We start from the raw sequence: 27095 nt of genomic DNA, 5'->3' as shown, positions 1-27095 counted from the left end.
TGCTTTTATATTTCTAAAGCATGGATGCCATAAAATTGAGTCCCGATGGAAAGATAATTTCGAATAAATATGATTTTTACTCACATGGAGATACATTTTAGTGGATGTGCTACAGTCAGCGTCCGATCAATATATGCAGTGGAGGGCTTTTCCAATTTTGCTATATATCAACACCATTCTATATTATTTCTGACAAAACATTAGGAATATGTTAAAAATTCCAAAAACGTAAAAAAAAAAAAAAATCCACTGGACTTTGTTTCCAAGTTTGAAGACTTTTCACTTCCCATCCAGGAAGCTTTTTCAGTTCAATTGTCAGGAATAGTGTTGAGTTTGAGGTTTTATACAGCAGCCCAACAAATCCTTCGTTTTTGTTCAGAAAGCATGCTAACCTGTCTATGTCTCTGAAAGGGGGGGGGCGTTAAAGGGAATCGTTGGCCTGGCTGAACAGGCGAGGTCTTCTGTCCCTGTAGGGAATGAACCCAATTTCAGAGACATAGACAGGTACGGGGCTTTGCAGGCTGATAAAAGAAGCCAAACGACCCCCATTCCAAAGGGGTGGACCCGTTCGTCTGTTTCAATTAGCATGTTTGCTAAACTAAAACAACTGTTTTATACAACTGTGTAAACAACGCTATTCCTGACATTTTGAAATGAAAAAGCTTCCTGGATGGGAAGCGAAATGTCTTCAAGCTTGGAAACAAAGTCCAGTGGATTGTTTTTGAACTTTTTTGGAATGACTTTGACCTGGATGAATGGAATATTTACCAATATGTTAAAAAGTTCCCTTGTTTGGCCGATATTTTAATCTGTTTTCTCATCAATGTGTTAGAGCTTAGGGCGATGCATGCTCCCAGTAAAGGGGAGGTCATTCTCAGCTGCAGGCATTCCTCAGCATTTATCTCTCAGTTTTATGGCATCCATGCATAAGAAATATGAAAACATTAATATGTTTAAGTTCGCTTTTCGTTCATATTTAAATCTTTTTTTCTCATCAGTCTTTGAGAGGGGAGGTAATTCTCAGCAGGCAGGTATTTCTCTGCATGACGCCTGTCTGTTGATCTGCAGCAGCTCTCCCACGTCAGGACTGCCGGCTTGTATCGGTCCTCACACGTAACGTTTCAACTCTGCTGTTTGTTTTTCAGGTTTGTCAGGAAATCCGACTGATTTGGAAAAACGTCACGCTGCGTTCGGGAAAAACTTCATCCCTCCAAAAAAGGCTAAGACCTTCCTGCAGCTGGTGTGGGAGGCGCTTCAAGACGTAACACTAATTATCCTAGAAATCGCCGCCATCATCTCACTGGGCCTGTCCTTCTACCATCCACCAGGGGGCAACGCTGAAGGTCAGTTTTCATTAATGTGGATTGTTTTGCTCATTTTAATCAACATGCAGCGTAAATGAGAGATTGACAAACATGGTCCAGGATCCATCAGGACATAAACTGATCCAGTTTCCCAAACAGGAATCAGGCTCCTTATACTTGAATTACTGTTCTGGAAACCCAAGTTGCTGGTTCTGGTTCTTTTAATCTTCCTCTCATCAATACTACTTATCCAATTCAATTCAGTTTATTTCTATAGCACCAATTCACAACACGTTTCATCTCAAGGCACTTTACAGTTCAACCAGATCATCCAGTCAGATTGATTCAAAGTTTTCTATCTAAGGAAAACCAGCTGATTGCATCGATTCATTGACTCTTCAGCAATCCCTCACACTAAGCATGCTTGTAGCGACAGTGGAGAGGAAAAACTCCCTTTGAACAGGAAGAAACCTCCAGCAGAGCCAGGCTCAGTGTGAGCGGCCATCTGCTGAGGCTGACTTATAAAAGTTACTAGGAAAATAAATCAGTCTCCTTATCAGAAGAAGGGAGCTTTAAAATGCTCCAGAACATTCTAGTGGATGGTTGTGTTCAGTAATCCCAGTGGACCAGAACCAGCAGATGATGGGACATCACTGAGGTAACATCAGTCTGGAGTCAAAGCGATGTGGATCCTGAGTCTCGCCGCTCTTCCTTCAGACTCTGGAACCTTGATTTCCACATGAAATGAAAACTTTGAACCACTGAGCAAAGTTCCTGCTCTGGTTGAGGAACAGATTAACACCTGGAACATGGCAGCATGTTCTGGATCTGCCTCCTGATGAATCTGCTCTAAACCCTCCAATGGGCTCAGCCTGACCTTTCCCAGCTGTTATTTAACACACTTTTTCCTTTCACCCGACCTTCCATTAATATGGTTGAATATATTTACTGTTAACTCTATGAATTTTTATGGCTTTTATGAGTTTCTTTTTTTTTTTAAGAACGTAATGATTAAAAAGTATATTTGAACTAGATGGAAAACATTGCTTTGGCATTTAAAGGAGCAATAAGTGAAATTGCACCACTAGGGGCGATGTTGAGCGCTGTCTGTAAACCAAAACAACACATTTTAATCAAACTTTCTCTCCAGCTAAATAAAATAACACAGTTTATTTTGTTTTACTAATAAATAATAATAATGAGTTGATCAACTCCTCCTGTGAAATTAAGACACATTACGTCGACTGGAACATAATCTACTACTCCATTTATTGCATTAATATATTTATTTACATTTTATTCAATTGTTTGCCTTGTTTCATCATTTTGATTTTAAATGCGAAAACAAAAAGAGGGGGTTTGTGTAAAGCCTCTGACTGATTACATGGAGCAGAGGCGGCTACCTGATCACCCTACAGATTGAAATAAAAGAATCAGAAAATCTAAGCACCAGTTTTCTGAGAGAGAACGTTCTGAATGTAGGTGAGCATCATGGTGGGCAGCTCACCGACTGCCAGGCTGCATTTAGCAATGCTAACTGTGTTAGCTCGGTTAGGTTCAATCAGATTAATCCATTATTAAAGTTATTGTTTACTAATTTGGTAATCGATTAATTGTTAATAGAAGCATAGAGACTAAAGCAGTAATTCTACCAAAATAAAGAATTACATTATGCATTTAAGTTAAATGAAAAATGTTTTTGTCCATTAATATGCTCTATAATCCAAACCTCTTCAAGTGAAAGTGTAACTTTCACTGGTTAGAATTATGAAAAAATCTTTTAGGAACCTTTTGCTATATAATTAAAAATCAATTAATCAAAAAAGCAGTCGACAGATTAATCGATTAGAAAATGATTGTTAGTTGCAGCCTTAGAGGCCTGGTTATGGAAACAAGACTGAAGAACAACTTAAAGAGATGGTGTGTGACGTCTCACCAAAGTCCGTCTGAAAAGATGCCTTTAGTTCTTCACAAAGATGTTATTATCTAAAATGATCAAGTTTTGTTTATTGCTCCTTAAAGGCAAACATTAAAGTTTCTCTCATCCTAATAAAAGTTTAGCTTTGGTTAAATGACCCAGTAGCTTTCTCCAGATTCAGACGGTTCTGTATGTGAGCAATGATCTGATGAACTGTGATTGGGCAGCATGTGGCCAGGCGGCCGGCGGCGTGGAGGACGAGGGAGAAGCCCAGGCTGGCTGGATCGAAGGCGCCGCCATCTTGTTCTCGGTGGTCATCGTGGTCCTGGTGACGGCTTTCAACGACTGGTCCAAAGAAAAACAGTTCCGCGGGCTTCAGAGCCGCATCGAACAAGAACAGAAGTTCACGGTCATCCGCAAAGGTCAGGTGATCCAGATCCCTGTGGCCGAGATCGTGGTGGGAGACATCGCTCAGATCAAATACGGTGAGGAACGGAAACGCCTCCTTCTATCGGTTCTTCCTGCTTCAACCACTCACAGTCAAGGTTCTGTTAACCAGGACTAATGCTACAGCTTCATCAGAACTTCTGCTCGCCAACCAGCCAGCAGATCAGACCCAGTCCTTCTGGTACCAAACCGCAGGACTTTGATCAGCTATAATAAACATTTGATTCATGAATATTTTAGACCTGAAATAAAACCACAAACCAGTACAAAGTTCTGGTGAAGACTGTTCCATCTTACTGACGGTAAACTGAAGAAAAGCTTCACAAAAGGAAATAACTGAAATCAGCAGGCTTTAGGTTCAGGTTCTGCTGACTGGTTCTGACCCAGCACAGCTCACCAGTCGGCAGTGATGTTTAAAGCTTTGCAGGGAGACTTCTCTGTTCAGGGCGGCCAGAATCAGGCTGACTCCAGCTGATATGGACGGATTATGACTGGACGGGTTCTGTTCATTAGCAGCACAGTTTAAGATTAAAGGTTTAGCTTCTACTGCCTGTCTGGACACAAAGTTAAAGCTACAGTGTGTAATAATTACAGGGATATACAGTCAGAAATGTAATATATTATACATAACTATGTTATTTATCATCATCTACGAGCTCAGCCTCTTCACCTTAATATTTGCGTTGCCTTAGAATTCGTTATTTATAATTACATAGGAGCGGGTCCCGCAGCCATGGAGGCAGACATCTTTGCGCTACGGCAGCGCAGAGCCATCAAACTAGTGATTGCAAGATCTCCCATTACGCTCGAAAGTAACTACGGCAAGTTGAGAGAGATGAACTGAGACGGCACTGAACACACAGACTAATGAAATACTATCTGTAAAATGATCTATGTAAACAAACCTCATCACTTGAGAAGGTAGGTGATGCGGATGTCGTGGAAGACATTTTGTTCCGTAACGCTCGCCGTACTGTTGGGGGGGAGAAGCGGTGGGGGGGAGATGTTCATGTTGCTGCGGTCTGCAGTCTGACTGCTAGATGTCGCTGAAAATTACACACTGTAGCTTTAAAGAAGGAAAGCATCATTTCTTTCAGGGTTTCTGCTACGAATTGTTAAGGAAATCCTGCTTTTCCAGAAATGAACATTTAAGGATTAGAACGTTTTTCTGATTATCAATTAAATGAATACATAAATCCCATCAGAGTCCTGCTTAACAGTCCAAACATGTCTGAGTTCAGTCAGGAAATAAACCGGGTTTAAAGTCTCGGTTCCATAAATCCTAGAATAGTTCTGCTGCCAGCAGCAGCCCTGACCTCTGACCCCCTCCTGCAGGAGACCTGCTGCCAGCTGATGGCATCCTCATCCAAGGCAACGACCTGAAGCTGGATGAGAGCTCCCTGACCGGAGAGTCGGATCAGGTCCGCAAATCTCTGAACAAGGACCCCATGTTGCTGTCTGGTGAGTGAAACAGTCACACGGCTTCACAGCTAACGTTTGGTTTTACTTCTGCAAACATCCCAAAAGTGATGGAAATACGGCGTGTCTGTGAACCTCTCCTTAGGGACTCATGTGATGGAAGGTTCTGGTAGGATGGTGGTGTCGGCCGTCGGACTCAACTCCCAAACCGGCATCATTTTCAGCCTGCTGGGCTCCAGCGAGCACGACGATGAAAAGAAAGTCAAAAAAGGTAAGATGTGGAAAAATCTAAACCAGGAGATGAGATGTAGGAGTTTGTAGAAAGCTGAGAGGCCCGAATGGGCTGTTCGTCCGGTTCTGGGTGGTTCTACTGAGCTGTGAGAGAAAGGATCAGGTTTTCTTCATCAGCTTGTGTCGGTGGGAGGGACGACCGAAGGGTCACAATCAGGTCTCCCATCATCAGCCAATAAATTAAACCTGTGAATTCTGGGAAACAGAACTGTTGCAGCTCGGTTCTGTTAAACCAACACAGCTTTAAGCTTTGAGCAGAACCTCAAAGTTTGGTTCCAGGAGGTGTTCTTGTCAGCTGAGAGCAGAGCTGATGCCGTTTCAGGTCAGATGCAGCTCTGTTGGTCACCTCAGTGGTCTGGCTGTTGAGCGCCGTGCCCAGCAGGCTCATGAACCGTCCTGTTTCCCTTACAGTCGGAATGTTTCTTGCTAAAAATGAGCGTTTATAGCCCCAGAGTTCTCCCTGCTTCAGCTCCCTTCCTGGAAGCTCATCCAGAGTTCCTGCATAGAAGATCTTTGTAAGGAGGTCTCGCATAGAGCGGACTGGCTTCCTGTTTACCTTCTAAACACAGAAGGACAGTAATTTAAGTTAAGATCATGTCTCTGCTTTCAAAAACAATAAAATAGTAAGGTTTTTCATAATTATTAGGTTAATGTCCCACAAGAAGCTGCTATTCATCCTTTAACAGATGGATGAGAGCTGAACAGGACTTTTCAACATCCTGGTTTCATTTATTTGTGGTGATTAATGGAGACAGAACTGAGCTTCTTCTCTGGTGTAGATTCTAGACGCAGAGCCATTTTAACGCTCACAGTCGGTTCTGAAGAGTCCCAGCGATCCGATTGATTTCCATCCTGCCAGCCCCTCCAGTCGGCCTCGCTCTGATCTGCTCGTGATCATGCTGACTCCCGTTTTCTGAGTTTGTTTTTGTCTGATCATTTGTTTTACTGGTTAAAGTTTGAGTTTGTCAGGCATTCATTGTGAACCGGCTGAATGTACGAGCTCAGCGGAGAGAGAAAGCCCCCGGTTTATCTGTCAACTCGGATTAACATGTTTTCGGGGGGAAATTGGGGGGAAAATCCAACAAACCTAAACAGGATCCTGTTGGGGAGAACCAGTGCAAAAATGTCAGATTTTAGACAAAAATGAACTCAGACCCTCAGTCTGAGGAGATCTCTCTGGTTAAACAAACATGGCTGCACCGCCGCCTTCTGCTGCTTATAATGCTGATGACGGCAGACACAAACCAGACTAAAGGCTGCAGCAGTCAGCTGAACACACAGGTTGATTCATGTTGGGTCACATCCACGCATTTTCTTAGAAACACCACACACACCCATTGTGTGGTACTTCAACACTATTATTGTAAAAACCCCAAACTGCTTTCTAAGCTCCTCATTCCTCCAAAAACATACAGCTTCACACCATCAGGTAGAACTTTTTTTAACAGCCCTTACCTAAACTACGTACACTTACAGTTCAGATTTGCAGGTATACATAAATACATATCCCAGGTTTAATGAAATTATACTAAAAATGTACCTTTTGGGACTGAATTGGTCCAATATAAGTTTACTTTGAAGTATACTTAAAGTAGTCTTCCATGTATATTAACATCAAACTCTACCTGTCATTTATAAAAGTTTACTGAAAATAACCTTTAGGTTTACTGAATAGCGCTGCTGTAAATATTAAATTTATGTTCTATTGCGTATAAAATGTTTCCATTTTGACAACTCTGATACGCGAAGAACAGTGGGATTCTTTATCGGGGGGGGGGGGGGGGGGGGGTCTTATTTAAAAAATATGTCACAGTCCAAAAAATTTTAAAAAGCAATCCACTGGAATTTTGAAGATGTTTCTCTTCACATCCAGGAAGGTTTTTCAATTCAAAATGTCAGAAATAGCGTTGAGTTCAAGGTTATATACAGTAGCCCCACAAATCCTTGATTTTGTTTATAAAACATGCAGATTGAAACAGACGAATGGGTTCGCACCTTTAGAACGGGGGTCGTTTGTTTCTTGGTTAGCATGCGATACCCGATACCGGTCTGTGTCTCTGAAAGGGGGATGTTAGGAGGACCCCAACCCCATGCAGGGGTAAAGAGCACCTCACCTGTTCAGCCAGGTCAACAATTCCCTCTAGCAACGCCCCTTTCAGAGACAGACAGGTATGGGGTATTGCCAGCTAACAAAGAACCCAACAATTGCCCATTCCTAAGGGCTGGACCCTTTCATCCAGTTCATTTAGCATGTTTTTTAAGCCAAACAAGGCTTTGTTTTTGGTCCAATCTATAAAACCTAGAACTCAACGCTGTTTCTGACATTTTAAATTGAAAAAGCTTCCTGGATGGGAAGTGAAATGCCTTCAAACTTTGTTTTTTAACTTTTTTGGAATATGAAACAGTAGATCACAAATCAATCACATTTGTTTATTTCAACAGATATCTGATGAATAACGGCTCACAAAAGTGTGTCAGCAGATATGTGGCATGGTCTAAATTTACACCATGCGACACGAACAACTTAGCTAACGTTAGCCTTCCTGTGTTTACTCTGTAGCTTCTAGTCTAACAAAACCTAACTGCTTTATCAACCCAGAATGCAATGCGACCTCAAAAGCTGAAAGATATGCCACAGAAAATACAAGTTTGAAGTAATTATACCAAATTAAACCAAATTTTAGGGTTAATAGGAAAATTTAGCCCAACTTCTTAAGCTGGATTTGGGTCCTTTTAAGCTGAATGTTACATTTTATATATGAATTATTTTAAGGTAACTTCCATCAATCAACTTGGTAAACTTGGACTATATGCTGGGATATATATCAACTAAACTTTAGTATAATTGAAAATAGGAACTTGAAATAAACCTAGTTTTGGTAACTATACTCATAAATATGTGGTATAAATACTTAGTTAAGTATATATACATAGTACTTCACTGATGAATATATTTACAAGTAGACTGAAAGCATATTTATTCATTTTAAGGTTTAGAGATTAGTATATATGTGTGAAAATACTACTTTGGTTAAGGAGAAGATGTAAACTGGAGCTTCATTACCGGGGTGGGTTCACTTTAGCCCCCTCATGTGATCCACATGTAGACGGTCCACAGAACCCATCCTGACCCACATCTGACCCATTTTCTGGTTTTCACAGCAGTTAGAGATTCTGATCAAAGACCCTTTTATTTCCCAGTCCTTCTGAATGGTTCTGTTGTTAAACTGTGACCCAGAAACTGGATCCTAGATCTGCAATCCATCAGCAGGAAGGTCGCCATGCTGGAAAACATGAACTGAGTGCAGCCGGTTCTCAGCAGCGGGGAACTTTGGGGGGGGCTCTCTCCTCCGACCCGTCCATTCCCGCCCACAGCACACACACACGACACACACACACCTGTAGGTTTGATCAGTTTGAATTTTGTGTTCTCCCTCAGTTTGTTTGGATCTTTTCCTTTGAGCCATCTTATCAGCATTCCGCCCTCTCTCTCTGTCCGAACAGGTAAAAAACAAGGACCCCCCGAAAATCGCAACAAAGGTAACCCCTCCATTCATCCATCTGTCTCTCCCTGTCCCATCAACCCTCCCACCCCCACCCCCCCTTCCTCCCGCCCAGCAGCAGGAGGGGCGTCTCCTGACCATCTATCTCTGTCTCTCTCGCTGCTGTCTCAAGGGGGGCGTTCTCTCGCTTGGCTTTACCTGACCAAGGGTGCAACTCTCAACTTCCAGGTCTTTGACAGCCGGTCATCCACCACTGTTTCCATGGTAACCACTACAGAGTGATTACCTCAGGTGATAAATTATGAGTGAAAACTGGCTTTAATCCGGTACCAAATTCAGTGCAGCTAATGTGAATCTCCTGACCTGCTCACCCTGCACAGCCAGTGAAGGGAACCTACGCTGGAAGCTGTTCTTCTTCTTTGGTTTAGTCAATGAAAACCACCATGGTTGGTGTTTGGATCAATGCATTTTAAATCAAAAACAAAGGAGGTCAATGTTGCTCCGTCAGACACCAGTAACCGCCATCAGCTACACATAAAACCTGGAGCGGAAACATCTTATCGGCACAAAAAAATACGAAAATACCTCCTTTACATACACCTCACACCTTCACTCCTTTGCTTCCTGCTTACACTTCAGAAAATTCTCATCATTTCGCTGTTATAATCTTGACTTCCTGCTGGGATGTGTGCAGCTCTGCTTAAAGGACATGACTGCCAGTTTAACTCCTCCCAGCCAGTAGGTGGCGCACTCATGTTCTCACTCTTTTCATTCCAACCTTAAAGGTATTGTGGAGGAATTTTGCCAATTTCTGAAAAGCCCCGCCCCCTCCACTTAAAAAAAAAAAAAAGGCATTCGCAATCAAATACCCGCTCCTGAGAGGGAACTCCTATTAAACGCGCGCAAGAGCGTGCAGGAGCCCATATCTCCTCGTGCACGCTTTGTTTAAACGTTGCTGTTCTTATAGCTCATACAGGCTTACTGTGTCCGAACGTCCCTCAATCACTATATAGAGCGGGGACTATATAGTGGACTTTATAGCAAACTCAGTTAACTGACTATTTGGACAGATTACTACTTTTTGCTTCCTGTTTGTCACTGACTCTGCTTCCACCGAGCGGTGCCTGCGCCATCTTTGTTATTAGTCGCTACTGTCGGGTAGCAACAGCCTATGGCGACAGCCGGCCGCTGTGCACTGGAAAAACGACCTAGAAATAAGTAAAATTTTCTTAAATTAAGTGTATTTACCCTTAATATGAGTAGGTAAATGAGACAGTTTGCCAGTGGAATGAGTATTTTTACTCTTAAAACAAGATAATTATATAATATGCACTTGAAATAAGACAATGCAATTGTTTTTTCTCATTTTAAGTGTAAATTGTCTCGTTCGATTGGCAAAATGTCTTTTACCTCCTCAAAACAAGAACAAATGCACTTATTTTGAGAAAAAACAACTTATACAGATTTAGATTTTTTCCCAATGTGACAGCAAATCCCATAATGCTTTGTGAGGAGAGCTGTCTGTGCAAAGAATTCTGGGATATATCTACCTTTTCCTCTCATACACTTCGTAGGCACCTCGACCTTTTGCAAAGAACCTTGGTGAGAAAGGTGAGCTTCAATGACTGAAACCGTCGCTCTCTAATTAAAATCTAGATAAGTCATTTTTTTCTTAGAATAAGTGCATTTGTTCTTAAATTGAGGTGATTAAAGAGACATTTTGCCAACGGAACAAGAAAATTTAGATTTAAAATAAGAAAACAGAACTTCATAGTCTTATTTTAAGTGCATATTATCTAAATATCTTATTTTAAGGGTAAAAATACTCATCCCATTGACAAGTGATTAAATTTACCTATTCAAATCAATGGTAAATACACTTAATTTAAGACATTTTTACTTATTTCTAGATAGTTTTTGCAGTGTGTATGCCTGAAAGTGTGCATGCACAGAAAAAGATGGCTAACGGGACGAGCACGTAGGACGGCCTTACGTTAACCATATCTCCGGATCCCAATGCATGCTAGCCGGAAGGAAATATTGAATGTATTTTGAACCTTTTAAAAATGTTAAAACAATTATTTCAATACTTTCTCTTAGATAAACTAAAACTGTTATTCTGCAACACTAAAGTCTTTGTGAATAATTGACAAATTAACCGTTTTGATTGAAAAGGTGTGGCTCTGACCTTTAAAGTTAATATCTTGGTATCATCTGGATTTATTTGGCTGAATGAAAGATATCGCCACGTCTGTAATCTGCTCATAACTATAATGATGTTAAATTATCTGATGTAGTTAGAAACACTGAACCTCATCTAAGCAGCAGCTCAAAAGCAACACTTTGCAGCTGTTTATGTCATAATCCAGCGGTAGACATGATCTACAAGTTCCTCAGCTGTCTGGCTGCTGAGTTTGTATACGAGAGTGACGGATAAATCTGTAAAAACAAGGCAAATAGATAAATCACTTTGACTTACCAGACTAGACCCCCAATTTAGTGACTGAGTGAGCGAGGTGTTTCATTAGGGAAAACACTCATTGCAGGCTGCAGCTGTAGCTTTATGATAAATACAGTTTAATCTAACGTGCAACTTTGTTAAATGATCCATATTTAAAGTATACTGTATCATATAATGACAGTTTTGAAAGAAACCTGGCAAAATGGCAGCGCAGAGAGGAGTTTAAAGGCTGTAAAATCATAAATAACCTGCCAAACACAAAGCACTGAGTTGGAACAGCTGACAGCGATATAGAACAAGTAGAAGTTGACGATTGATTACACCAGCAGCCTGTCTATGTTAGTTTTTTGTTTTTTAAAGAAAGCTGCACTTCAGAGGCTTAAGGTAAATTGTATAATTGACCTTATATACCTTTTGTGATATGAAACAGAAGTTTTGGATGATCAGAAAACAGATAAGAAGAAAACTTTCTCTGCTGAGCGACTCGCAGAAAAAATTTATAACTAAACTGAGGAAGAAGATGAAAGTTTGTTAACCAAACCACAGCATCCGTCATGTTAGAGCAGTTTTGATGTCCAGAGCCGAAGTATCTCATTCAGGCTGACTAAATGCTTAAAACCTCAGTTTTAACCTCTCATCCAGATCCCCTCAAACCAGAGCTCCTGTCTACTGATAGAGCAATTCAGACAAGGAAAACTGTCACTTTTGGAGGTCTTTTTGCATTTCTAACTGCGCCTCAGATAACCTGAAACAATCTGCAGGGATACGTGAGGTGGACAAAACGGTGCATTCAGAAAAGTTAATTTAATTTCTGCTCTAACAGATTTTTATTTAGCATGTAATGCATCAATACACTGATTATCATTCTGAGCTTACGTGAATCTTCTAGGGATGCACGATATAATCGGCCCCTTATCGGTATCGGCCTTAAAACCGATATGTAACCCGATATTTGATCAGCTTCTGAGTTTCTAAAAAATAAAATAAAAATACTACTTCTTCTTCCTCAAAAACTTCTTTTTTACAGACTAAAAAACTTCTAAAGATGAGGGAAAAAATATTAATACATTAAAATATCCCAATATCTTCATATGCTGATATATTGCCATTTAAAAACACCATATCAATCTCTTTTACTAATGAAATATTGCTATATGTCATCGTTATGCTACGAAATCCCCCGAAAATTCACGAAATTTTGCCATATTTTCATATGTTGATATATTGACGCGGTATGGATCTATTTTACGAACAAAATCTCACAAGAATTAGCAAAATATCACGAGAGTTTGTAACAGAACGATGAAATTTCACGAGATTTTGAAAGTAAAATAGATCGATACCGCGTTTTTAAAAATCAATTTAATATCAGCATATGAAAATATATTTGAGTATATTATTTTTCAATGTGTCAGAAATGGATAACAAAACTGCTATTTTCAATGACTACTTATTTTTGTCCAGCTTTAACATCGGTATCGATATCGGTTATCGGCTACATGAGTTTTAAAATATCGGCATATCGGATATCGGCCAAAATCCCAATATCGTGCATCCCTAGAATCTTCTGTCTGTTTCTGTGTCAAAGAAACTCACGTTACTGCAAGTAATGCAGCATCTCTATGGTGTAGTTCTGATTCTACTGGATGCATCATGCGGTCTGCGGCAAAGACAGCCTAGCAGACATTTTGGAAATGGTCTGTGGTACGAGCTTCATAGCTTAGATGGACATACGCCCCTCTGCTGCTATATGCTGATGCTCTGGCTGCACTCACCTCAGCATGCTGAAAGCAGCTTTAAAAGCAGAGCAGACCAAAACTATTTTCTAATCCGTTCAGCTCATAATTATGAGTGCTTTTAGCCCAACCTGTTGTATTGGGAAACAAGTATTCAGCTATTTACTCCAGTTAAATAAATGATCAATGGATTTTATTCAGTCGACACTTTATTAATCATTTTTGCAAAGAGAGAAAAGTTCATCATACAGCTCTTATTGCACGGTAATCAACCCTGTTCTGCCTGGGCAGCGTTCCATCTCCCTTAGTTACAATAATGGAAAGTTTTCAGAGTCAAAACAAATTACAGACACTTTGGTCAAACATGTTATGTTATGAACCTTGAGAAAGAATCTGGCTTGATATGGGAAAAGGGTATGTCTTGTCTAAAAACACCCTCACAACAAAACTTTAACAGTGATTAAATAGCATAAATTATTATAAGAAATAAGAGAAATTAGAAATTTTCCAACCACACTGTGCTCATGTGTAATAATTTTTAAAGTCGAACATTTGGTTGGATGTAAACGGTTTCCAGCTGCTGCAGGGATTTTCAGGCAAAGATGAACTCATCATGCATTCATCTCCATTTTTACTGGTTTAATGTGGAAGATGAAAATGGATATAAACATGGAGAATTATAGCTGCATAAGCAGCTGGTTCTAACTCATCCCGTCTGAAAGATGAAGTTCTTTGAATCACAACTTCAGGTTTAACGCAAAGGTTCCTGTTTAAAATGGGAAAGAATAGAAGCCATTGGTTGGTGCACTCTGAGCTACCAGCCAGTGGTTCTGTTTAAGTTAAATGAAGGCAGCCAAAGACGGAGAGCATTTATACAGGAGGAGATCCAGAGGAAAGAAATTAAGCTAATGAAGACCTTTTAGCTTTTCATAAAGGAGAACTCAATATATAAAAAAGAAACAACTGCATACAAGCGTGTTCAAATCTTTAATCTATTTGTCACAGTTTTTCATAAGTGATCCAACAAAGTTAAAGAGACAGATTCTTGGACCTGAACCCGATATATATTATATAAAAATAAACATTTTCGTTGTGATCACTGAGTCTGGGAGCGGCCATTTTTACCCAAATACAGTAACCCCTCCCTCCTGCCATCTTCCAGCAGTGACGTCACGGTGCGGTAAGCCTAGCGCCATTCTCCCCGCTTTACAAGCTAAATCAATGGGAACTACTAGACACATCTGCAATCAACAACAATTATTGAAGATTTCCAGAGGACTTCACCATTGAAATTCACCAGAGCTATAGTGAAACTGACAATGCCCACGTGCATGGCAGCTGGATGCTGGAATACATCGGGTAAAAGTGAAAAAAAAAAAGAGTTATTCCACCTTTCTGATTCCTGATCCTCCATAGACGGGTTGGTCGTTGGATCGCCAACTTGAAGAGGGAGGATTTGCCATCGAACTTCTGGCCAGAGAAAAAACACGTAATATGTAGCCAACATTTGGAAGAAGAATGTTTTCAAGATGACTTGGATAATAGCGCGTTGTGACAAACACCAGATACAGCACTGGGACTTGATCAACAGCCGATACCGCACCGTACGGAGCCCCTAAAGGGACAAGGAGGGGAAAAAAAGAACTTTTGCGAGATCCCGCAATAGTTTTGCGAGATCTCGCAAAAGTTTATTTTTTTGCGAGATCTCGCAATACTTTTGCAAGATCCCGCAAAAGTATAAGCCAACATAGCCAACATTTGGAAGAAGAATGTTTTCAAGATGACTTGGATAATAGCGCGTTGTGACAAACACCAGATACAGCACTGGGACTTGATCAACAGCCGATACCGCACCGTGACGTCACAAACCAGTAGGTGGCAGTAGTGTTCTTTGACAAACATGGATGCCTCCAGTAAAGAACATTCAAATGGAAATTACTCTGAATTAAAAACACTGATCATTTATTGGAAAGTGTGTAATAATTTCAGATTTAAAGCATTTTTAGAAGTTTATAATTCTGAATATGAGTGGACTTTTCCTTTAAAGGAACCAAAAGATTCAGGCGGTTTGTTCTAGAGGTGAGAAGCTGCCTGGGATCACAGAGTAAGTAGGTCTGACCAGCTGATGGGTCAACATGCTTCCTTCAGGACCAGTAACTCAGAAATGGATTTTGAACCGATACCAGAAGAGTGTTTAAGTTTGAATCAACGAAGCAACAAACAGATCCCGGTTTGATGATAGATTAAACAGATAAACGCACCCTGCAGAAGCAGCTCGGATAGCGAGTACTGAACCATGAGATTCCTGTTTCCATCGACGACGGTGGGTGGTTTAATGATGTCATTGGGTTCTCGTCCAGAATGAGCCAACTGTCCTCCATTTTCCATGCGATCCAACACATGTCCAGCTTCCTCTGCAAGCTGCCTGAGATCCCGCTCTGTGACGCACGCACCCGGAGCCGCCCTCCTCCCGGCCTCCTGCGGTCAGAGCATCTGCTGCAGACATGTCCCAGGAACTCACGGATCATCACGCTTTCAATGATCCGCAGCTCTGAGCCGTCTGGTGATAGAGCTCACAGCATTGTCAGGTTTCCCTCTTTAGAATCCTGGTTTTCTTCATTTTTTATTCACCCCGCTGGAGGGCCGGTCCCTCCAGCGGGGTGAATAAAACCAGGAACCACGCTGATAGTAGCGGGTCTCCTTCACTAGGTGAAACAGAAAGCAGTCACATTAAGCTGGGGTTCTGGGGCCAATCTGGACCCGCCTGTGTGGGAGTTGCACCCTTCCAGTGTTGGTGGACCACTGTAGCACCTGTCCTGTTTGTGTGCCTTCAGTTTGTTTGTTTTCCAGCTGTTTCCTGCTCTCACCCCCCCCCCCCCCCCCCCGCGACCCCTTCCAGGGTTGCCGTGTCTTCCTCACTCTTCTCTCTTCCTCCTGTCTTGCTGCAGCCTCCTCTTCCTCTGTCTCTGTTCTGCATCACTGTGGTTCTTCCATTTTGTTCGGGGTGATCCTTTGAGTTCATCTTTGGTTTGTGGAGTTGCTTTTACTTTTGTCAGACACGCCTCCTCTTCTGGCCGCCGTGCGTTCTCCCATGGTTCCGTGCTGCGCCTGTTTCTGGTTCTGTCATTGGTCCGTGGGTCTCAGTCCCGTTCGTGTGAAGCTGTGCCAGTTAGTTCCGTGTTGTGGCTTGTTGTCAGAGTGGACCATGTGCTTAAAGCTCCACAGCTTCCTGGTTTGACCTGCGACTCATTCCCACATCTGGAATGTTGAATGTCCTGTGTTGTAAAATGATGCTTTTGTGTGTGGGGGATAATTATCAGTCCATCAGAAGGTTTTGCTGCAATTTAGGTTCTTCATCAATGTCCAAAAATCAGCACCTTCATAGCAGCTGAAGGTTTTTAGCAGAAAAAAAATCAGCGTTTATCTCCTTCAAGTTAGTTTCAGTGTCCTGATGTTTGCTGAAATCTGTTAAATCAACAGGAGATCAGATTAAGCAGAATCAGGTCTAGAATAAAGTGTCTGAAGCAGGAAAAATCCGGATTTTAACCCCAGGAGGAAATAATGTAACCACAGGTTTTATTTTCCAAATGATTTAACGTCACTGAAGATTTCAGCATCAGTCCTGAAACGGAGGTTGGTACCAGAGAATCAGAGGTTTGTTCAGAGACGTCCTGCAACCGTTTGGCTTAAAAATATTAAAAATGGAAAGCTCTTGTTTTTTGTCTTTTTCGAAACACAGTGATCAATAAAACACTGATGCAGTGGGTCCAGTATTCAGGGATCTGTTGATGTAATCGACCCAGTTTCAGATGAGATGATAACCAATCGTGACCCCCCCCCTGCTGCCATCAGCTAATCATAGCAAGGCGGGGCAACATCAGCTGCAAACCGACTTTAGATTTAAACTTAACTTAGACCCATTCGTCTGGTTCTATTTGCTTGTTTTCTAAACAAAAATAAAGCTTTACTGTATAAAACCTGGAACTCAACGCTATTTCTGACTTTTTGAATTGGAAAAACCTTCCCGGATGGGAAGAGAAACGCTTCAAACTTGGAAACAAAACTATGGTGGATTGTTTTTCTGGGAAGATCATTCAGTGTTTTCTAAAGGCTACAGTCGGGTCTGTTTGTTCAGCCTGGGGTCCAGTAGCCTGTATGAGGAGTAGAGTATGATGGGGCTGCACTTCAGCCTGGTCTCACTTCAGCTTCTTGTACCTAAAGGAAGCTGCAGCATCTCTAAGCTCTCACATCTCCTATCAGAGCTTCTCTGCAGGTTTAATGAACAAACACTCCCCCTACTGGCATCTTTTAACGTTGCGGTGTAACACAGCAGCCATGTTAAAGTATTCACTCCTCTCTATTTATCACATTACAACCAAACCAAATTTTCTGTGACAGAAACAAAGTAGTTCAGCAAGGAAAGGAGAGGGATCAACGGCTCTTAGAGGGTTTCCATTCATACAAATCTGAAAAGTGCGGTGTGCATCTGTATCAAGGCCCCGAGCCAGCACTCTGCAGAACATCCTTTAGCTCTAGTGGCGCCTAAAGGTCTGTTAATTTATGATTCTCCCATCTACGTTTAGGGGCTTCTATCTTTACGCGACTCTGAACCACTGAAGAAAAGCATTACCTCAGCATGATGCGGCCGCCTCCGTGCTTAACATGGTTTCAGGTGTTGCTGCTGCACATAGAATCAGTTTTGACCAAAACTCCTCCTTTTATGTTTGCAGTTTGCCAGCATCCATGCAGGGACCCAGCAAACAGGCCTTCTATGGGCTTTATTCAAGCTCTTCTAACCTAATCTAGGTTTGCTACGGTTTTTTTGTTAAAGATTATCTCTGCAGCAGAGCAATGCTTCAATGATGCCCTTTGTGTCCCGATTGAGCAGGATGACAAAAAAATATGTAATTTTCTTCACCTCCATAGTTTTCGAGATGGTTCTAGACCGTTTACAGGGATTCTGTTACTTCTGCCTCTGAAATGAAGCTCCACCTTTAAAGCGCTAGCTAGGCTAGTTGTTCTTCAGTGTTCTTTGAGGAGCCTCTAAAGCCAAAGCAGCAAAGGTGTCAGACATTTAGACAGCACTTCCTGATTATGTCATTTTATTTGGGCTGCTCAGAATAAAAAGGATTGAATCCATCCCACAGTTCTCTAAAAATGTTCTATTTCGTTCTGGCGCAGAAAATCTCACTAATATTTTGTGATTAAAATAACCCAAAGTAAAATGGTTTGGGGTGTGAATAAACCCAGAGCTCTATAGCTGAGATCTGGGGGGAGATTAAAACCTTCACCCACCGTGACACAGAGCAGGTCAGACTGAGCGCTAAAGACGGGCGAGTTTGGCTCCGTCACCAGAGAGACGGCAGCTCCCCAGCCGGACGAGGCAGCATGCAAATATCACGTTTGTTTATGAAAAACAAGGAGCCGAACCGGCCGGCAGTTTGTTTTCATCAGCTGAAGGAAGCGGCTGGTTTTTGCCGGCTGCATCACTCCGGCCAGTGGCGGTCAGAATGTATCGATCAGTCAGAAAACTCCCGCCTGTGTTTCCAAGCTTTGAATGTAATATTTTCTCTGCCTCTCTTCCCAAACCACTCCTTCAACCCCCCCTCCCCCCTCCTTTGGTTGATTTATTTATACGCATCAATTTATTTCATCTGCATTTTCTGTTTTCATCCATGAAACTAAACTTTTGTTTTTGTTGTTTTCCGTCTTCATCACATTCATCCAAAACCCTCTCTTCATCCTCCCCCTTATCATTTTCCTCTTACCCCCCCCCCCCCCCCCCCCCCTCTCCCCCAAACACAAACACCATTTCTCCTCCCCCCCAAACCCTTTCCTCCGCCCCCCGACCAGCCAAAACTCAGGACGGCATCGCGCTGGAGATCCAGCCGCTGAAGAGCGAGGAGGCCACCGAGTCGGAGGAGAAGGAGGAGGTCAAACAGGTGAAGAAGGTCAATGTGACCAAGAAGGAGAAGTCCGTGCTGCAAGGAAAACTGACCAGACTGGCTGTCCAGATCGGGAAGGCAGGTGAGGAGCGCACACCTTCACAAACGCACGTTTGGCTGCAGATCGTAGGGCAGCTCAGAGGTTCCTAGGATCCAAAGAAAGCATCGATCTGATTGGCTAACAGTAAACCTGAACAAGGAGCTGCTGAATAAACAAGTTAGGCTTTTCCAGAAATGTGGGCCTGAGCCTTTAAAAGGACGCCGAGCGGCAGGAGCTGATTGGACGCAGAGCCTGGGGGCCAAAATGCACTTAGTTTTATTAGATGGATTTATTATTGGGAACGCGATTCATCCTGGAATTGAAGGTGTTTTCCGTCTCATTTCAATTGACCTTAATGCACCGTGGGCTTTCCAGGTCACTGTGGTGGCGGGGGGGTCATGTAATGCTCCTCGTTACATAACGGAAACAATTAGGCCGATGGTCTGCTGATCATATTTCCCATTACGGTTCCTTTCAGGATCAAATGCACACGCTAAAAATCCTTTTGTTTTTTAAGTTCTCCCCACATTTATGTAAAAGACTGAAATAGTTTAGCTCTGTGATTCTCCATCACTCCTGACTGCTGCTGATGGAAACCAAGAAAAGGATGAAGGATAAGGTTTTAAATAACATCTGTCTGCTGCAGAATGCTCTCTGAGGAGGAGCAGTAAACCTAAACTAGCAGTAAATCAGGGAAAGATTAATCATTTCCTTCTGGTTGAGGTGTCACTGCTTTACACAAGAAAATAGCTTTTGGATCATTTAGCTTTATTTAGCATCCAGACAAATTAAATTAGGAGTTATAGGAAGACCCAATATGAAGCTAACTGGATCAAGATTGAATAAATACAAGATAATGATCAAACCGAGGTCTGTTTACTAATGACTTAATGAAATCAGAGGGGAACCAGATTCGACTCTTAAAAACTGCAGCTGGGGAGAAAGTTTATGAACCAGAAATGAAACTTTGATACTGTTTTCTTTAAAGTTTAAAAAGATTGTCCAAAGTTTTCTGTTTTTCCCAGGAGGTTCAGAGGAAGGGGCTAAAGATCAAATCTAATTTAGTCAATCGTTCTTATTCTGTTTTTTTTATTGGTTTATGGAGGTAAGAAGAGAACTGGTGGTTAACACTGTTCATGAGGTAAAGTAAGTTACTGGTAAGAGGTCAAAACTGACCCAAACACAGCAAAAGTTAACTATTTTGACTTTCATATATTAGGTTCTTTGATCCACCGACCTCCCAACCCCTGACGGCGGTTTCAGGAAGCACGTTTAATGACACTCACTTTAATGCCGGGCGTACACTGTGCAATATTTTCAATCGTTGCAGCTACACACTGTACGACGAAACCGCAGGTTTAAAAGTTCCCAACTCACGATGGATGTTCTCACACTGTGCGACCCGACGCTCTGATGCAATTTACTTGCTCACACTGTACGTCTAAAAACCACACGTTGGAATCTGCACCAAGAGATGGCGCTGGTTCAGACTGGTCAATCTGTAACAGGGTTCCCGCGGGTTCTTGTCAAATGACCTTTCTGCTCCATCACATCTATCTCAGCTGCCGGGATGAGCCGGCTGCAGCTGCATCCGTTCAGCTGACATTCCCACCAGAAGGCGGAACCGGTATCACCTGGTACTGCTGTTAGATGTCTGAAGCTGTCTTACTTTAGTTAGGAGCATCGGCTTCAGGCTCCAAATCCAAAGTAATGAGGACTCTAAAGGCATTGACGGTCTAGAGCAAAAATCCTGGAGCCATTTCCCACAAAAGCTGACATATTTAGCAAAAACCTACAAAGTAAAGTTCTTCTGTTTGGTTGTCGGAACGGGCGCTTCCAGGCATGGAGTCCTGACTAGATGCTAATCGACCAATCAGAAGGTGACTTGGGTTATAGTGAGAGATGTGCAGCTAATGGGATCTCCAGTAGGGCATTTTTTAATTAGTTCTGGAGCAGAACATTTCCAACCAACACTGACTGGTTCTGACGGGCTTTTTTGAGGTCAACACTTGATATAAAGGTTCTGGAATGGGATCACACAGATAATCCTGCACAGACCAACTGAAGGAGGAAGAGCTCAGATGTTTGGGTTGAAATCGGGCTGGTTCTGCTCTAAAGGTTCTGTTGTTTTTCTCCTCCCAGGTCTGTTCATGTCGGCTCTCACCGTCATCATCCTCATCCTCTACTTTGTGATCTACACCTTTGGGATCCAAGGCCTCAGCTGGTTACCGGAGTGCACGCCCATTTACATCCAGTATTTCGTCAAGTTCTTCATCATCGGCGTGACGGTGCTGGTGGTGGCCGTCCCCGAAGGGTTGCCGCTCGCCGTCACCATCTCCCTGGCTTACTCTGTCAAGAAAATGATGAAGGACAACAACCTGGTGCGCCACCTCGACGCCTGCGAGACCATGGGCAACGCCACCGCTATCTGCTCGGACAAGACTGGGACGCTGACCATGAACCGCATGACGGTGGTGCAGGCGTACATCGGAGACACGCATCACAAAACCGTCCCGGAACCGGACGTCATTAACCCGGGAACGCTGGATATCCTGGTCAACAGCATCTCCGTCAACTCTGCGTACACCACCAAGATTCTGCCTCCGGAGAAGGAAGGAGGGCTGCCGCGCCATGTTGGCAACAAGACGGAGTGCGCCTTGCTGGGCCTGGTTCTGGGCCTGAAGCGGGAGTACCAGCCAATCAGAGACGAGATCCCAGAGGAGAAAATGTACAAGGTTTATACATTCAACTCGTCCCGCAAGTCCATGAGCACGGTGCTGCAGAATCCTGACGGAGGCTTCCGCATGTACAGCAAAGGAGCCTCTGAAATCATCCTGAGGAAGTAAGGAGGAGCTCAGAGGTTCTGATGGAGGTTCTGAGCCGTCGGTCGAAGCCTTTATATATTTCCCCTCTGCCTCTTCCGAAAGGTGCTCCCGGATCCTGGATGCCCAAGGTCAGCCCCGCGTCTTCAAGGTAAAGGACCGCGACGAGATGGTGAGGAAGGTGATCGAGCCCATGGCGTGCGACGGGCTGAGGACCATCTGCGTGGCTTACAGGGATTTCCCCGCTGAAGCCGGAGAACCGAACTGGGACAACGAGAACGAAATCCTGAACGACCTGACCTGCATCACTGTGGTGGGCATCGAGGACCCTGTCAGACCGGAGGTACTACATACCACACCTTCATTTACAGCAGAACCTCAGACAGCCGGGCCCCAAATTAGACCTTTATGAATAAACAAAAACAGTAACAGATCATAGGAAATGATTTTACAATATTTAACATGATTTTAAATCGGTTTAAAAGCTGTTCTGCTTGAACAGAAACAAAATATGCTGAACCCAGATAGACTAACGGCTGTTTAACATCTCATGGTGAGAAGGTGTGAATGAATCAGCCTGCTTGGTTCATCCTTTTCTGGAAAGAAGATTCTTTTCCCCATTATTTATTTGAGGTGTTAGCCTTAGCGGCTGCTCCCTCTGTTCCATCTGTGACAGATGTTAAAACAGTTTTTTATTCAGTTTTATTACACAGAAGTTAGAGAAGCCAGCAGCAGACCGAGGTACATTGATCAGAGTTTAACTGCTGCGCTGCGTTTTCCCGATGTGGGGAAGTTATCAGGTCTCATTTATAAAGATCATCTGCACATCTTTGTAGATTGAACAACGAGTGGAAGTTTGCTGCAGCCTCACAAACTTTTTCAATCCACAACAAGAAGCTTAAAAGCTCCCAAAATAAGAGCTCTGTCACACCTTACCGATTTAGCCAGTGTATGCCTGACGTCCCAGAGTATTTGTAACAAGTCCAGAACTTACTGGAACATTTTAAACATGGTTTCTAACTTCTCCTGTTCATGTGGTAACATAGTTCCTAATATAAACATGTGGGTCATATTGACTTCTTATTAATAATGTTTCAGGCCTTAAAATGATCAGAACACACGTCATCTCCAGGCACTTTACACAGATAATTCCACCAGACCATCCAGTCACATTGATTCAAAGTTTCCTATCTAAGGAAAACCAGTTAATTGCATCGAATCATTGACTCGAAGGCAATCCCTCACAATAAGCATACTTGTAGAGACAGTGGAGAGGAAAACTCATATTTAACAGGAAAAAAAAAACCTCCAACAGAACCAGGAACCAGGAGACACACAGCCAGGCAGACGAGCTCCGAGCCAGCTCCCATGTCAGAGGATAAAGAGAGCACATCCAGTTAGTCACAGTCAGAGAAACAGGACTACACTGGAAAACAGGCCGATCTCCAACATCTATAAACAAAGGTGTTGATGGCAGCAGCACAGCTGATATTTCTCTCCAGGATGGAGTCACACCCAAACAGGAACAGACCAGATGAAGCTACTATGAGAAAAAGCAGAGAGAGCAGAACGTTGGAGATTGAACTAACAGATTCTGCAGAGTGGGAGAATAGAGATAGAAAGAAGCAGAATGATGAAAAAGGGGTCCCTATGTCCTCCAGCAGTCTAAGCCTATAGCAGCATAACTATAGAGATAGCTCAGGATAACCTGAGCCACTCTAACTATAAGCTTTATCAAAAAAGAAAGTTTTAAGCCTAGCCTTAAAAGTAGACAGGGTGTCTGCCTCACGGACTAAAACTGAGCTTAAGGACTTCATACAAACTTTAAAAAACTAAACTGATCCAACAAACTTTTTATTTTTAGCTTGTTTCTTCAGTCATTCGCTTATGTCATTCAGAAAATGTTTGATTGGCTGTAATTAGTGTTTTTTTCTTTTTTTTTTCTTTATTTAAAGGCAGGGACCTTGCAGCTATTTATACTATTTTACATATTGATTTGTAGGCAGGCGCTGCACGTTCCAAGCAGTTCTTCCTGCTGCTTTGATTTTACACCAATAGGGGTGTATGAAGAAAAGGTGTGCGGTGACAAATCTTCCAGTTTTATTCATCTGACCTCTTTTTACCAAGCAAGTTTAAAGATTTCCTCTTTAAACTTGGCTGTTGGTATGAAAGCTGTGCTCTCTTTTCTGCATGTTGCCTCTGAAGCTGATGCTAAAGCTCAGAGAGCCTCAGAGCTGCTGCAGCTTTCACCCTTATTGTCAGTTCAACAACAAACACTGGTCTGTCAGAGAAACTGAAGGTTTCACACTGCAAAAATGTTCTGAAAATGAGAAACATAACCTTGAAATAAGTTTATTTACCCTTAATTTGAGTAAGATAATAAAATGGATGAGTATTTTTAATCTTAAATTAAGATAATTAGATAAAATGCAGTTGAAATAAGAGACAGAAAATGCTTTTTCTTAATTTAAATGTAAATTATCTTGTTCCTTACACACTCAGCTGCTTTATTCAAGAAAAAATGCCCTTATCATAAGAAAAAATGACTTACCCAGATCTCAATTTTTTGTGTGCAGAAATATTATTAACCCAAACTAAACTGCATTTGGTGTGAAATTGACCCAAATCAATTTTTTCTCAGCAGTTTGTCACCATAAAAGGCAACAGCGGCAGCTTCAGATCCATTAATAACGATCTCTGCTGATATGTGATCTTTTCGGCCTAGATCCAAAACAGAAAGCCGAGGAGGAACACGCAAGCTGTGGTGTCTTTGAAATAAAGAGTCAGCAGGGTGGGTGTGGTCGGGCGTAGCGGCGTCTCTGCCGCATGGCTGGAGACGAACCTCCGGATGAGAAGAAGCAGCCTGCAGCTAGTCGGTTATCTGTGGATGCAGCCGTTTCCCTGCTGCTGCTTCACCGTCAGATGGAGGAAACTGCTGCGGATTAATGAGCTGATTTAAATTATGTTCATGCACAGAAATAATGGGCGTCTGTAGAATAATCAGTCTATGATCTGTTCTGAAGAATGAATTTCCAGTGAGAGATCTCACTTACAGATTTAATGAAACTGGAACATTTGTTAAAATAGGATTTAATCCATTAATCAAATTAATTACACATCATCTAAGATACTGTTTCTCATTAATAGTATTGATTTATAATAGTAAAGGAAGCACAAACAACATAAAGCAAGATTTCTGACAATCTTTATACGCTGCTTTGGTTACCATGTCGACTGGTTCTCTGATAAAAGATTCAACTTTTATAAACATGTTCTGGCTTTTTCTAAGGAAGCTTTAACTGCCTGCAGTGTTCTAGGTCCTAAAACCCAATGGGGGCGGTACTGGACCGTACCGAGTCGGTTAGACCCAGAGAGCGCCTCTAAAACCAAACACACAGAAAGCAAAGGCAACTCTGACAGACAGGACAGCGAGGATGAAGAGTCTGGATTTAATGGAAATTATAAACAATGTTTTCCTCCAACCAGGCTGCAGTCAGTAAAACCTTCACTGATTGGTTTATGGTCTGTTAAACAGTAACAAGAGTTTAACCTTTTTCTACTTTTTTGTGTTTCACAAACCTGATCGCTCAAGGCTGTGTCTGCAAGCTGAACATTTTACCTGCTCATATGTTGCTGGTTGTTCGACTGGAGGAAAAGTTAATGTTGCGTCATCACCAGGCCTATAGCTAGGAATATTTCATAGGATGTACACCTCGGTGCATCACAGCTGTAGGCCTTGCACGGCAGGCGCAAGCATTGTAGACAGGCCTACGGATGGCTTCGCTACGGCCCGGGACAAAAGTCTTTTTGCACCACGGTCAGTGGAGGAACTAACCAAGAAAATCCATATATACCCAGATGTATCCTACAGTATAGTATGTAGCCTATCTTTAGTCTATCTATCTTGGATTGACTTGAAGATATAGACCAAGTTAGCCATTGACATTGTGTCTAACGTTAGAAAATAGAAAATATTTCACTGCAAAATAACTGATATCTAGATCAGTCTTTTTTACTTAAAATAGGTGCCTGTCGTGGCCTGTCGTGGCGGCAACCCTCGAACCCGTTGGTGGACACCTCCGGTGAGGGATGCTGTCAGGTTGAAGAAGGAGGCCTATCGGGCCTTTTTGGCCTGTGGGACTCCGGAATCAGCTGATGGGTACCGGCGGGCGAAGCGGCATGCGGCTCGGATGGTTGCTGAGGCAAAAACTCGGGTGTGGGAGGAGTTTGGAGAGGCCATGGAGAAAGACTTCTGCACGGCTCCGAAGCGATTCTGGTCCGCCATCCGGCGTCTCAGGAGGGGGAAGCGGTGCAGCACCAACACTGTTTATAGTGGGGATGGTGTGCTGCTGACCTCGACTCGGGACGTTGTGGGTCGGTGGGCGGAATACTTCGAAGACCTCCTCAATCCCACCAACATGTCTTCCATTGAGGAAGCTGGGCCTGGGGACTCTGGACTGAGCTCTCCAATCTCTGTGGGCGAGGTCGCCGAGGTGGTTAAAAAGCTCCTCGGTGGCAGGGCCCCGGGGGTGGATGAGATCCGCCCGGAGTTCCTCAAGGTCCTGGATGTTGTAGGATTGTGTTGGCTGACGCGACTCTTCAACATTGCATGGACATCGGGGGCAGTCCCCCTAGATTGGCAGACTGGGGTGGTGGTCCCCCTATTGAAAAAGGGGGACCGGAGGGTGTGCTCCAATTACAGGGGAGTCACACTCTTAAGCCTCCCCGGCAAGGTCTATTCGGGGGTGCTGGAGAGGAGGGTCCATCGGATAGTCGAACCTCGGATTCAGGAAGAGCAGTGTGGTTTCCGTCCTGGTCGTGGAACGCTGGACCAGCTCTATACCCTCAGTAGGGTCCTGGAGGGTGCATGGGAGTTCGCCCAACCAGTCTACATGTGTTTTGTGGACTTGGAGAAGGCGTTCGACCGTGTCCCTCGGGGGGCCCTGTGGGGGGTTCTCCGGGAGTACGAGGTGCCGGGCCCTTTGATACGGGCTGTCAGGTCCCTGTATGACCGGTGTCAGAGTCTGGTCCGCATTGCCGGCAGTAAGTCGGGCTCGTTTCCGGTGAGAGTTGGACTCCGCCAGGGCTGCCCTTTGTCACCGATTCTGTTCATTACCTTCATGGACAGAATTTCTAGGCGCAGCCAAGGTGTTGAGGGGATCCGTTTTGGTGGCCTTAGGATTGCGTCTCTGCTTTTTGCAGATGATGT

At 43.0% G+C, this 27095-nt stretch overlaps 1 protein-coding gene across 1 annotated transcript in view; it reads left to right on the top strand.

Annotated features, from left to right (window-relative positions):
* LOC119790339 (plasma membrane calcium-transporting ATPase 4-like) overlaps nucleotides 1-27095 on the top strand; it is a 104613-nt gene that overhangs the window by 53410 nt on the left and 24108 nt on the right. The window contains exons 3-10 of the mRNA XM_038295858.1: nucleotides 1146-1343; nucleotides 3450-3707; nucleotides 5005-5130; nucleotides 5234-5359; nucleotides 8884-8919; nucleotides 18933-19106; nucleotides 21207-21906; nucleotides 21992-22229. Coding sequence (XP_038151786.1) covers nucleotides 1146-1343; nucleotides 3450-3707; nucleotides 5005-5130; nucleotides 5234-5359; nucleotides 8884-8919; nucleotides 18933-19106; nucleotides 21207-21906; nucleotides 21992-22229 — 1856 coding nt within the window. The remainder of the gene's footprint in view (nucleotides 1-1145; nucleotides 1344-3449; nucleotides 3708-5004; nucleotides 5131-5233; nucleotides 5360-8883; nucleotides 8920-18932; nucleotides 19107-21206; nucleotides 21907-21991; nucleotides 22230-27095) is intronic.

The sequence above is a fragment of the Cyprinodon tularosa genome, unplaced genomic scaffold (assembly GCF_016077235.1).
Source record: "Cyprinodon tularosa strain WSP-4 unplaced genomic scaffold, ASM1607723v1 ctg361, whole genome shotgun sequence".
NCBI lineage: Eukaryota > Metazoa > Chordata > Actinopteri > Cyprinodontiformes > Cyprinodontidae > Cyprinodon > Cyprinodon tularosa.
This window is presented reverse-complemented; position numbering and strand designations above follow the sequence as displayed.